At 35.1% G+C, this 13,521-nt stretch overlaps 2 protein-coding genes across 5 annotated transcripts; one reads left to right on the forward strand and one right to left on the reverse strand.

The window, feature by feature from the left end:
- The first annotated feature begins 1,334 nt into the window (after window positions 1-1,334).
- On the forward strand, window positions 1,335-7,715 carry rilpl2 (Rab interacting lysosomal protein-like 2). Of its 4 annotated transcripts, none has more exons than XM_016552297.1 (4): window positions 1,335-1,740; window positions 2,764-2,915; window positions 3,194-3,313; window positions 6,567-7,715. In XM_016552297.1, the coding sequence occupies exons 1-4, from the start codon at window positions 1,444-1,446 to the stop codon at window positions 6,586-6,588; spliced, it is 591 nt and encodes a 196-aa protein (XP_016407783.1). In that variant the 5' UTR covers window positions 1,335-1,443; the 3' UTR covers window positions 6,589-7,715. The 4 variants fall into 4 exon arrangements, with proteins under 4 accessions (XP_016407783.1, XP_016407784.1, XP_016407785.1 ...); XM_016552298.1 differs by having other exon boundaries at window positions 2,767-2,915; XM_016552299.1 differs by having other exon boundaries at window positions 1,335-1,632.
- A 491-nt stretch (window positions 7,716-8,206) lies between these two features.
- kmt5ab (lysine methyltransferase 5Ab) lies at window positions 8,207-11,327 on the reverse strand. The gene is made up of 8 exons (XM_016552301.1): window positions 11,211-11,327; window positions 10,999-11,093; window positions 10,704-10,836; window positions 10,438-10,600; window positions 10,168-10,258; window positions 9,259-9,318; window positions 8,991-9,181; window positions 8,207-8,769 (listed from the first exon to the last, which is right to left on the reverse strand). The coding sequence occupies exons 1-8, from the start codon at window positions 11,218-11,220 to the stop codon at window positions 8,559-8,561; spliced, it is 954 nt and encodes a 317-aa protein (XP_016407787.1). The 5' UTR covers window positions 11,221-11,327; the 3' UTR covers window positions 8,207-8,558.
- Between the last annotated feature and the right edge of the window lie 2,194 nt (window positions 11,328-13,521).

Consider the following 13,521-nt stretch of genomic DNA (forward strand, 5'->3'; position numbering starts at 1 on the left):
GTTGATTGAATATTTTACCCTTTTCAGAAATATTAATAAAAGTGATACCAGATGTATTTTATATATATATATATTCTGCATAAATAAATAAATAGGCTACGTTTGTGCTTTTTTTTTTTTTTTTTACTTTGTGCAATTAAAACCAAATCGGCAAGCGTATTTATTTCGTCATTTAACACACTGGATATTATCATGCTAAAAATCAGCTCTAGATATGTTATGATTTAGCAGTAAATGCACACTATAAGCGAGAATATACTCTCATCTCCCCTATATATGTGTAGGGTAAGATGGGGAAGAATCTCCAATTAAAAACAATGCCCGTGAACTGTAGGCATAATACAAACCCCTTAACTGTCACCGTCCCACCCGTGGGACGCTTGGCACTCTTTTTTTGTTGTCCTTTTTCTCTATCAAATCTTTTAGTAATCATCATAACTCATATATCATTTGAAAGCTCAAGATTCATCCTGTGAAAACCATTTTGAAATCGGACATTGCGTTACCATGGAAATGGTACTTTAAAATCTTTTGGCGGTCTCCTCCCCCTTAGTGGGCGGTGTCAAGTGTCATATTACAAAATGCATTACGTTGATACTTAAATTTTTTTTTTAATTCCACTTTTGCGATAATCTGCTGAGTTTCTTCTTTAAAAAGAGACCAAAATTATGTCTGTATTCCAAAGTGTTCATAAATTACAACAATTTAAGTTTGGATAGTGCACCTGCATGCCTATTTTAAAAAATGGGGGGTGACAGTTAAGGGGTAAAGTTTAGCATGTGTAGAGGATAGTTATGCATCACCCAGCACACACACACACACACACACACAATACATTACGGGAATTAAATGGAAACAATATAAAACTTAGTTGTAATGGCACAAAAAAGAAAAATATGAAAGGAAGTCATCTTGCCACACTACATAACATTTTATCTAAAAGGCAAATTAATCGTAATAATTTTGTTTTCTTGGGGAAAAAATGCCGTTAACTAAACTGGTAAAATTGTGCATCTTGGCAATGTAATTTGAATTAATCTGAAATGGAATGTTTCCAATATGAATTCCAATAGGCCTATAAAATGATGATAATGATATTGGGATTTATTTGTTGCCACTTGTCACATTTGGTCTGTTTGGGTATTGAAACTATGAGAAAAGTTGATACATTTTTAACAAAATAAAAGTTTTCATACTGAACTAGGCACATTTTTTCACAGTTGTCGGCAGAGTTCTCAGGCAGTCTTGCCTACTGTACTGAGCGACTCAGCCATTGGCTGGTTTACACGTCACTCAAGCGCTCAAAATTGCAGTAAAGTAGAGGATCCAGTTTGGAAGAGGAAGTTGTCGGATCATTTGTGAATGCATTGGGACGGTGAACTGTAAATCGCCATATCTCGGAAAGATTACTTTTTTAAAACAGTGATTACGTCTTGGATCAGAATGGAAGGACGGCACGAAAGTTCACCCATGCAGGCTTTCGATAAGGACGTTTTGGAAATGACTGTTGAAGATGTTTATGACATTTCTTACGTGATCGGCAGAGATTTATTGAAAGTCAACACAGGTAGCCGGGAATTCTCGGATTTACAGTTCAAAATCGTCCGTGTGCTGGAGATGTTTGAGACCATGGTGAATAAGTATAACCTGTCGCTGGAGCAGCTGAGGATGGAGCTGGATAATATGAAGCGAGAAATGGAAAGAGTTGTAGCAGAAGGTTCAAGTGGTAATGTTAACAATGTGAGTGGGTTCATGTGGAGTTCAGTGTATGTGCATCATTCTTGATGCTCCGACTGCTGTTCACAGGGTTCCTTTTAAAGGAATATTTCCGGTTCAATACAAGTTAAGCTCAGTCGACAGACTCGACACCATAATGTTGATTATCACTCTTGTTTTTTTTTTTTTTTTTAACTCATCCAACTTTTAAAAAATCTACAATGGAGGTGAGTGGGGCCAATTTTGGAGACCTTAAAGGAACAGTTCACCCAAAAATGAAAATTTGCTGATATTTTACTCCCCCTCACGCCATCTAAGATGTAGAAGAGTTTATTTCTTCATCAGAACAGATTTGGAGAAATATAGCATTGCATCATTTGCTCACCAATGGATCCTCTGCAATGAATGGGTGCCTTCAAAACAGCTGATAAAAACATTACAATAATCCACACCACTCCAGTCCACCAATTAACATCATTTTGGGGTTAACAATTCCTTTAAAAACACAAATGTGAAACTTAGCAGCACTTGCATCAGTTGTTCTGTTAAAACTTTTGTATTACTTGAACTGTAAAGCTGGTTAAATCATTATTTTTACAGTCGTTTTAGGGTTTATTGTTGTGGTTCTACTATTGAAACTGAGTATTTCAAGATTTAAGGATTGGATCTGTTTACTTCCGTTCTAAATGCCTCATTCTAACCCAGATTTTTGCTTTTTTATAAATAAAAAAGGAATGAGTGGTAAAATGCCATCAACATATTCCTTTGAATTTTGTATATTGCTTATGAGCGGAACTCAAAGTGGGAACCCCAAAAAGTCATCTATAGAGTTAACGTTGGCATGAAATAAAAATGAACCCTATTTATTTTCTTAATGCATGTTAATGGTCTTAATCTTGTAGCTATGTAACAAGTAAGACTTAATATTTGACTTATTTAAAAACTTAACAGCAAATGTTTCTTGATTAGAAGGCCAGAGTCTATTTCTAGTTTGTGCAAACATTTATTTATACTTCGGGCAATATATAATATTTTATTCTTTTAAAGCAGGCTGTTGGTCCAAACAAACTAGTTGTGGACTTAAAAGACCCAAACCGACCACGATTCACCATGCAGGAGTTAAAGGAGGTTCTGCAAGAGAGAAACAAACTTAAAGCCCAGCTGTTGGTGGCCCAAGAGGAACTACAACTCTACAAGAGGTAAAAAAAAAAAAAAAAACCTGGTTTCAGTGCTGCTAACTCACCTTATGTCTCTTTTAGTTACTATAGATTAGTAAACTGCTGTGTTTGAGTTATTCCATGATGCAGTGTGTTCTGTTCTAAATTGGTGCAAAAAACAGGACAATTTTTGACTTGTGTGCTGGTTTGTCCTAATCTCAACAGCAAATAAAACAATTCTGAGAGAAATGACATCATGCAATAATTAATTTGATATGTGTGGTGGTCTCAGTCAAATTTAGCATCTACTGTGCTTGCAGTGGAGTCCTGGGCTCCGAACAGAAGATGGTGGAAGTAAACCTGGAGACCCTTCCTCAGTCAGAACCTGCACCCTCCACCAATATAGAGGAACACAAAGAGAAGAGCACCATTCAGAAACTGTGAGTGCTTTTAAATAGTTTTGTCTTTGTCAGAGCTTTGTGCAATTTCAGGGGTGCTTTTCAGAAAGTGGGAGTCTGCTAACCCCAGAAAAGGTCAATTCTGAGTTTTCGGTTCCAATATAAGACAAAACTAAACCTCTCGGTAAGTTACCATAGTGTGAACCTAACTTTTGGTCGGTCGGGAGCAGGTTTTCTTCAGTAAACCCAGAGTTTCATTTGGTCTCCTCCCCCTTTTTAAAGCGTAAGCGATGTTTAAATACCTCATTCATTTATTCATTCATGCAGCAAAAATGCTTTTATTGCTGAGATTTTTTGCCTTATTTCAAGTAGCCTATAAATATCTAAAAATTCTTAAATCAAGATGCATTTTATATAATACGATATTTAGTCTTGTTTCCTGGGGGAAACGAGTAAAATGATCTGCCAGTGGGGTAAGAAAAATAATCTTAATGCAAATGCAAGCAAGATAATTTTTTCTCACTGCACCACTTTCATTTTCATCATGCAGACACTGTAAATGTGACAAAAAATGGCATGTCTTTTTACACGGGATCCTGTAGATGAGGAGGCTGCATTAATTTGCGGGGAGTTACATTTAGGCCTACATCAGGATTTTATTTTATTTTGCCATATCCACATGCAAAGTTTATTAGAGCGATAACACTTTTAAATGACGTTCACTTGATAACATCTTGCTGCGACCTCTGAAAGTAACCTAATAATTAGAATTTCCTTTAGGTTTTCCAGTGTGGTTGGATGCATTGATTACACACATTCTCATCATCGCACCTTCCGAAAATGAAACTGATTACTGTATTGAATGGAAGGATGCCTGATGGAAGGGTAGTGTGAGATATATGCTGTAACCACCACCACAGCTGTTAAATAAACACAAATTATTCACAATTAATTTGGTCATCTTTATTGCCTACAAATACAAAGCAACACTTATACTTTTCCCTGTTGGATTTTAATATTGGTATTGTGGCCATCTCCTCAAAGAGCATTAGACTATGTGGAAAAAGCCACTGCACATTGAAATAGACACTGAATGATATTTATTGAATATGTCAAATGTTTTTAAAGTCATGTAGCCTACACCCATGAACCTTTTACACTTGAAGCTTTACCTGCTTGAATTATGTTTTTATGTTAAATTTTTTTTTCTGCTGCCACATTTTTCTTTTTCTTTTTTGCCCGTGGGATACCACGAAAATGAAGATTAGTTCAACAACTTACCGTTCTGCCAGTTTTCACCTCTGATATTATAACAGTGATTAAGGCCCAATCCCAATTCTATTTTATACCCCTTCCCCTTCGCCTACCCTTTCCCCTTGTCCCTTGAAACAGAGTGTCAAGGGGTAGGGGTGAAAATATTCCCCAAAGAATTGGGACACCACTACTATACGTCAAAATTTAAGCTGAATTCTCGTTTTTCGTTTTTTGGAAAAAAACGAAAAAGGAGCCGTTTTCAAATTTTTCTACTTTCAATATTAAATAAAAAAACGAATGATCGCATGATACACTGATTGACTAGCCCTCCTCAATGTCTATGGTGGTTATTGCCCTGATCAGACATGAACTTATGTTCTGGCACTATCGTGCAGTCTATAATGATATGACGTTAGCAAACTTTAGCGATTTTTTGCAAACATTTCTTTATAGAATTGGGATTGGGCCTAAGAATTACATATTGCATAGTATGCTGAAGTCTTTTTGTCGGTGCTGTTGCCATGGTGAATCATAATTTTGGAGCTCCATTGATCATGGCTTTTCAAAGTCGTGGTGCATACGCTAAACTCATAGTCAACATACTCAGAATGGATTGAACTAACTCTGTTCAGCTGTTCAGAAACCGAAAACTCAAGAGTTTCCCATCTCAGGGTAAGTCAACTCAGAGTTCAAGTTTTAACTTAGAGTTTGTTGAACCTCCTTTCTGGAATACACCCCAGATCAGTCATTTTGATATTCAAAGCATTATACTTATACGTTTATTCAGCCGAAAAGTAGGAGTTGGCTGATATACTGTTTTAATCTTAAATAAATTACTTTTTAGTTCAAATATTTAGTTACAACATTTAGAAATGACATATTCAAGACTCTTTTTGACACAACAATTACTTCTTGGGGGGACAAATGGATCAGTCTGATTTAATGGAATATGTCAGTGGAAATACATATGCCAGTATTGTAAGGCAGGTGTGTGTACCTGTAAGCCTGTTGTGTCTTGTAGAATTTCTGTACCTTTTTTCATTTATTGACTACTAGGGATATGCCGGTATCAAATTTTCATGTTGCGATTAATTGCTAATGCTTTTATTACGGTATACGGTGTTATCACGATATTGAAATTAAGTTTTAAAAAAAAAGTGCTGTCATAATACAGTATAACAGGTTTAATAACTTTTTTCTTATAACAAGCTTGTTTATATCAGAGTGCCCAGGCCTCTTTCAGGCAGCATACAGCGGTGTTGTGCATTTTGACCAGTTTATGGGAAAAGTATTCTTAAAATGCATTCAAAATTCTGAATAATTTGTAATATATAATTATTCACGGTATTTAGAAGTGCCCACGATAACAATATCGTGCATATGCATTACCGTGATATACCGCATTACCGAATACCGGCACAAGTCTATTGACTACTCATGTGAGTGGCGTTTCCAGTAGCTGGAAGGTGCAGCAGGTCTGGAGTCCTGCCCAGTGGAGTTTACCCTTCTACCTTGAGTTATACATTTGTCAAAATCATACAAAATATATTGTTTCAAAGCAGCTTTACAGAGGTATATGTTTCAGTGTCAATAGATTCACAAATAATGTGCTTTAATGTCTTTGAGTGTCCAGTTAGCAAGCCAGAAATGGATGTAGAAAGGAAAAACTCCTGAAGATATTTAGGTATTGAAGAGAAAATCTTTGTTTGTTAGTTTGAGATAATCATTCTATTGTTGTATCTGTTCTGTTATATTAATGTCTTCCAACTTTGGCACTTTTGATAATGTTTAATATTGATAATATGTATAATAAGTGTATGTTTATGACATTTCTTTTGTAATTGGCAAAGATTTCTTAAAGTCCACACAGGTGCTCGGTATGTCCACAACTGCATTAAGCCGTGTTAAGCTGTTCTTTCTAAAGCTTTTCTGCTCTAAATAAGAATGCTGTATTAGATCTTATCTAGGTCTTTGTAACATTGACCATATTTTATGATTCTGTGTGTCGATGTTGCTGACAAACGGTCTCTCTGTTTTTCAGGTTCTCATTTCGGCAAAAATAGTTACCAGGATTTAGCACAAACTAAAACACATTTGAGACAAGCAACCCTTCCAACAGGGTGAGGAGAGATGGGAAGAAGTGATCTTTTTAATACTTCCAATTTCTGTCTGGAAATCCTTCGCCTTGCTCCTACTCAGTGTTTTTAATTGTGTACATTTTTAACTCCGTGATTGTGACAGTTCTCACTTTGTTCATCGAGTGTGAATTCAAACATGAATGACAAGATATCAAAGTATCAAATGACCCTCTAAACACCTCGCTTAGCTAATATACATTTGCAGACTATTTGAAACACACTAGATTTTCATTAACATTGTTCCACAGTATCTTTTACTGTAATATGACATTACTAGAATCAATTTTATATCAGTCATTTTATGAATAGCACAATGAAACATTTAGGGACTATTTTGGTGACAGTACTAAACCTAATTAAATAAGCTGAAACACACTGATTTGGTGTTTATATGCCATATGAGGCTCTAAGGCCTTATTTGTGAGCTTACTGAATTAGAAAACATCTTCAGACTGTAGCTGTTGCAGGTGTTGACAAGCTTTAGGACAGAAACTATCCATATGATTATGCACTTTCTAGTCTTCATTTTAATAAACTAAGGATCACTAGGAATTGTAAGGTTAAAATTGAGGTACTTCAACTAAAACACAAAAAGGCTGCTGTATAAGGTAATGTGTAGTGCACTAAATCTCATTAAGGTATGTGAAGTGGTAAATTGTGGGCCATATTAATGTAAAAATTCACTTTTATTGGCTCGCAGTATTTATTGTAATTAAGTAATAAACTGGACAAATTTTTTTGACAGCAGTGTCAAGTTTTTTCTGCAATACTAAGGTGTTTAAAAATGCTGTTCTCAGTACATGGGCCCTGTTGTTTGTACATAGATTACTGGAGTTAACGTGTAGTTGCATAACAACATAAGATTGAATTATTTAAACTATATTTGGCCCTCTTAAATTAATTTCCCTAGTTTTTATTTTCCAATCAATCAAACTTCTGATCATGTGTGTCTGTTGCTGTTCTTTCCCTTATTTGTGTGTATTGGATGTTTCCTATGTCCTATATTTCCAGTATCCTTTATAAATGTTTTTTTTTTATTTTTTTTATGTGTTATTAATGTGTTTGAAATGTAATAAATAGCTTTTGTCAAAGTTTTTTGTGTGTTTTTTTTTTAGTTTAATGGCTCTCTGAATTATATTTTAACAACCAGTAATATAAATTCATTCAATTGTGTTTACAGGACCCAGTTTTCTAGTGTTTTGGTCCTATTTCATGGTGGTGCCTGACGGGTTTCTTGCAGCAAGATGCAGTATAAAAAATAAGCAAGTGTATCACTTAAGGCCTTAGACTCTTCTGATTGGAATTACAGTCGTCGTCATGTTTTTATAGTATAACATTTGATATGTTATGCTTTGAAGATTTATTTCAATCATAAATGTATTTGTGATTAAAAGAAACGGTCTAAAAACAATCATCATGCAAAGTTTTGTGCAGCTGAAATGTTTTTGTACAACATTAATAAAGCATATGGTTTATATTCTGTGCTTCTGTAATGTTGTAAATCCTTATAAAATTTTAAGACAAAGGATTCAAAACCAACAAATTTCTTAATGTGGTATAATTGCTTTGCGATTAAACTCTTAATTTTGCATATACAAATGTACAGTAACTACACCAATTTGAATATTCTCGTATATTTAAAATCAGAGGCTGGTATTCTTATACATGCCTTATTAAAATTAATAGTCCACCCAACAAAAAAAAAAGCAACTAGGATGTAAAAATCATTTAAAAACCAATTTTACAGTTGCTGTGGTTCTTTCAAAACCCCACACAATTCATTTTATGATACCATTTGTTACAGTGAACGGTTTGGCAACTCCAAACATCAATGTATGTCTATGTTATTCCACTAATTTAAATGCTATCGGAACAAGACAACTAAACAGAGTGAATTAATGCTTAAGCCAAGGATGAGCAGCGATAGCTTCTTTACTGCGGTCACCGTAATCATAAAGCAGCTCCTCATCTACTTTGATGTCTCTGGAAGCGAGGAAGATGAGGTGAGGTGTGCCATTTATCTCATGCAGTTTGGTCCGAAGGTTGCCATTCTTACTGTGGTTGATCAGTCGGCCCAGACGGTCAGTTTCTTTGGTAGCATCCACACTAAAAAAAAAAAACACATTAGATATATTAACAGGTCTCTCCGCTGACTAACGGTTTTCTGTCAAAAGGCTCAACAGACTAAACTCTGGAGTTCACATCTATTCATACAGATAGCAATGTTTACCTCAAATCTTGCATTAAAGCATATCAAGTCAAAGTGAGATTAAAAATCTCACCAGAAGATTGTTTTATGAAAAATAAAAACACACCAAAATACTCACCAGTAGGTTTTGTCATGGTAGCGGAAATAGTACATGTAGCAGCCAGTGGTTGGGTCTTGAGCATATTGAGACTCTCTTGCTTTAGCATCAGCAATCTCTAACAATTCCCCATGGTACTCTACTACAAACTGGTCTTTCTGAAATGTTCGGTCTGCAAAAACACCTCTTCCTCTTCCATCAATACTTTTCACCTGATTTTGAAAATGGAAGATGTTTAAACCCAAGCAATGAAAAGATAAAATGTAGACCAATTGCTTAAAAAGCTTACCTTGAGCCCCTCTTCAACATTGTTTTTGATGAGATCATCAAGGTGCTGCCGCTTTTCACACTGTTTTAACACAACACGTCCACATTTAGCTCTGAATTTAATAGAATAAATGTTTGACAGAATGATAAAGTAAACAAATGTTGAAAATGTATTTATCAATGGTAAATTGGTTTTAAAATAATGGGTCTTAAGAGCTAAAAAATGCACAGCAAAATTCAAATGGTAGCATATCTTTTCTTCTGTATTGTGATGTACATCAATGCATAACGGAAAAAAGTGCAGAGTGGGACTTGGTTCAACGCATCGTTATTGAGATGTAGGTGAGGCCATCAAAGTTTGCAGGGGTGGAGTGTTATGTAACGGTACATTTACGCGACAATTATTTACTAAAAACCGAAGTTTTTCCTTTGCGTTTGAGACGTTTCGCATACAGAAAACAACTTTGTCAAAATGATCCCCATTCACACGGATCCCTACAGATTGAAACTAATATGCTTGACATGTCACCGTTATCACAAATTTAAATTTTTGTAGTTTACACAGAGACGATAACTGTATCATTTTCAAAAACTTGCACTTTGAAACCTGTTTTCAAAAGTCTGCATTTTCAGGCCCCCAAAATGCTGTTGACGTGTAAATGAATAGCCAAACGCATAGGTTTTCCAATTTTGTAGAAAATTGTTTTGCATAAAAGCCCCGTGAATGATTGACGAAGTCTTGCTTGTCACCAGAAGGAAGTCTGGCATTTTTCCCCAGAAGATCCAAGTATGAAAATTATGGAGGTACATTTTTTTAAAGAAAAATACATGAATGAATCATTCGCAAAAAGCTCTATAACATGCATTTTGCCAACTTCAAGAATAAACTATTTAAAAAAAACACTTGCAGATTCTGGAAGAGTTTACCAACCTTCAACTCAGCTTTGCCTTTCCTGCAACTTCGCCTAACAGGAAAATAATCTGTGACCTTTCGATTGGGTTCAGACTCTTTGTTTTTCGATCTAAAATAAGATAAACACACAATTCAAGAAGATTTTACTTCTCGGTGAAATGGATGCACAAACTTTTTTTTTTTACTTATAAAACAGCAAACACACACACGTACACAATAAGTAACTAAATCAAATAATAAATGACTGAAACGGTCAACCATTTATTAGATATTTAAAACTAGACATACTTCCTGTCTTTTGACTTTTCACCATTTATCCCATGCACAGATTTTGTTTGCTTTCTTGTCCCAGACCCTTTATGAGGCACATCAGTCTGCTCATTATGTCCACAAATAAGGCTCTGTTTGTCAGTGTCCCCTTTTTTAGGTGCATTCGGCTCTGCGTCTTTGACTAACCATAAAAAGAACAAAGCAGTAAGTAAAACCAACTCTAAACAATTGGGGTGAAACATAAAGACAAATGAGTGTATCGTTATTACGATTTAAACAAATACCTTCACTCTGTTCGCTGGTTTTGGGTAAACGGTCCGTTGCTGTATTGTCGTCTAAAATAAGGTTAAGTGGGTTATTCCGGAGCGGCTTGTTTAGATTCAGAAAACTATGTATTGTTGGCTGCCCTTGGCATGTCTGAAAGACAAATAGAAACATTCAATTAAATGAATTTATTTATGAGAAAATGCATTCTTAACGCGTTTAAGGCGAGTAACGTTAGTAACCGTTACACAACATCGCTCAGTAACAATCATGCATACAGTTCGTACTGAACGAATACAAACGCATGTCTCCTACCGTGGTTTTTCCGTCTTTGTTCTCTTTAGCCTCTTCTACTTTCTCGTTTATACTGCCGTCCACAGGTCTTCGTTTGGCAGAAGTGGACTTTTTGCCTAACGAGTACATGAACAATGTTTATTTCTCAAAATTATGTTACGAGTTCGCTAAACGAATGATTGTCTTTGTGTTTCAGACTAATTTGCAAACCTTTTTTTTTTTTTTTTTTTTACCTTTTCCCATCTTTGTACTGGATTTCCCACAACAAACGAAATGGCTTATAAACACTACAGCAATACAAATAACTCTATGTCAGGCTGCCTGGGTTTTAAATATCATTCGCAGCGTTCATTGGTCAAGCCCTTGAAGAGTAGGATTGTTCTGTAAACCAATCACACGGAAGCAGTAAACTACTTGCGTCTTGCTACGTGACGTACTTCCGACATGAAATATTCGCTATTTTCCAGTTATGTAGTAAAATAGTATTTATAAATTATGTATACAAAGTTTAACTTTTTTTTTAAAACTCCTTTCAATGTATGAATTACAAATAATATTGTAACAGTATTACTATGAAATTTATTTTTTTAAATAATCCAAAACAAACCCCAAGTTTTGTACAGATACAGTCAAAGAAAAAGTGCACAATGCTCTTAATTTAAAAATGATTAATGTACATAAATATTGCAACATCTGTTTAACGGGGTGAATTCTGCAAATCATTTTCTTAATGCTATTTTTCTATCTATAATTCTTATGATTTCAAATGTAATGCTGAAATCAAAATTTGAAAGTATATTGTATAACCATTAAGTATATTCAAAATTCATTACATATTTAATTATCGACTACAGTCACATAATTTGATGGACACTAATGTATATTTTCTGAATATTCTTAACCTCCTGAGACCCCGCATCCTCATTATGAGGACCCCGGGACTAAAAGCATGTTTATTACGCATTTTGGGAGACATGACATAAATGAATAGGGAAAGAAAATATATTTCAATATTCCTATGAAATATTATATATTATTATGAAAATCTTGTCAAATATTACTCCCATTATTACACTTCTTTTTTCATTACATGTTGCCCCAAAAACACATTAATATGCAAATTAGACTTGGTTTATAGATACATTATATATAATGAGAAAACCTGTTTGTGGCCATTTTACACACATTTTGCATGAAGAAAAATGGTATATCAAATCATTCTGTTATAACATAGTTGAGAATCATCTTTATACAAAGTTTGGTAAAAAAAAAAATCCTGAAAACTAAAAATGTATTGCTGATTTTAAAAAAATCTATTGTTTTTGCCTATGCATGTTCATTCATGTCTTTTTATTTTTTTAAAGAAATTGAGTCCCAATGTCCTCTACCAATGACGTAGCATAACTATATACATTTTTTTTAATGCTCTCAACAATGTAATGACATCAAAAAAATAAAAAAAATTTCCTAAAATGTTTTGCCGGGTCTTAAGAGGTTAAGTAGGCTACAATTGTCACTAACAAAATTACATTTTTAAAACAGTTGTCAAAATATGCAGTGCTGTGAAAATGTTTTTGCCCCCTTCCTGTTTATTTAATTTTTTGCATGCTTGTTACACTTAAATGATTCAGATCAAACAAATTTTAATATTACACAAAGATAACCGAAGTAAATACAAAATGCAGTTTTTAAATAATGATTTTATTTATTAAGGGAAAAAAGCTGTCCAAACCTGCCTGGCCCTATGTGAAAAAGTAATTGCCCCCTAAACCTAATAACTGGTTGTCCCACCCTTGCCGGCAAAAACTGCAATCAAGTGTTTGCGATAACTGGCAATGAGTCTCTTACATCGCTGTGGAGGAATTTTGGCCCACTCTTCTTTGCAGAATTGTTTTAATTCCTGCTGCATAAACCAAGTGCGCTTGAGCTGGAGGTCACAAACTGACGGCTGGACATTCTCCTTCAGAATTTTCTGATAGGGAGCAGAATTCATGGTTCCAGGTCCTGAAGCTGCAAAGCAGCCCCAGACCATCACACTACCACCACCATGTTTGACTGTTGGTGTGATGCTCTTTTTATGAAATGCTGTGTTGGTTTTACGCCAGATGTAACGGGACACACACCTTCCAAAAAGTTCAACTTTTGTCTCATCAGTCCACAGAATATTTGCCCAAAAGTCTTGGGGATATTCAAGATGTTTTTTGGCAAACGTGAGACGAGCCTTTATGTTCTTTTTTGTCAGCAGTGGCTTTTGCCTTGGAACTCTCCCATGGAAGCCCTTTTTGCCCAGTCTCTTTCTTATTGTTGAATCATGAACACTGACCTTAATTGACGCAAGTGAGGCCTGCAGTTCTTTAGATGTTGTTCTGGGTTCTTTTATGACCTCCTGGATGAGTCGTCGTTGCACTCTTGATTAATTTTTCCAAACCCCTCCTTTGCGTGAGGCTAATCTGCAGTGATTGGTCGATTGGTCTAATTTTCATTTCATCATGCCTGTAATGCCTGATAAAGCAGCGTTTGTGAGCGCAGTGCTGCTTTGTGTAC

This window comes from Sinocyclocheilus rhinocerous, unplaced genomic scaffold, assembly GCF_001515625.1.
Source record: "Sinocyclocheilus rhinocerous isolate Xijiao unplaced genomic scaffold, SAMN03320098_v1.1 scaffold285, whole genome shotgun sequence".
In the NCBI taxonomy this organism is placed as follows: domain Eukaryota; kingdom Metazoa; phylum Chordata; class Actinopteri; order Cypriniformes; family Cyprinidae; genus Sinocyclocheilus; species Sinocyclocheilus rhinocerous.

Bases quoted from the DNA above. Each gene is read 5' to 3' on its own strand.
- rilpl2 (XM_016552297.1), top strand. From the start codon at position 1,444: ATGGAAGGACGGCACGAAAGTTCACCCATGCAGGCTTTCGATAAGGAC. The intron at 1,741-2,763 runs GTGAGTGGGTTC...ATTCTTTTAAAG, and splicing joins CAAGTGGTAATGTTAACAAT to CAGGCTGTTGGTCCAAACAA. The intron at 3,314-6,566 runs GTGAGTGCTTTT...TCTGTTTTTCAG, and splicing joins AAGAGCACCATTCAGAAACT to GTTCTCATTTCGGCAAAAAT.
- kmt5ab (XM_016552301.1), bottom strand. The intron at 10,837-10,998 runs GTAGGAGACATG...TTTGTCTTTCAG, and splicing joins ACAAAGACGGAAAAACCACG to ACATGCCAAGGGCAGCCAAC. The intron at 9,182-9,258 runs GTAAGCTTTTTA...TTTCAAAATCAG, and splicing joins ATGTTGAAGAGGGGCTCAAG to GTGAAAAGTATTGATGGAAG.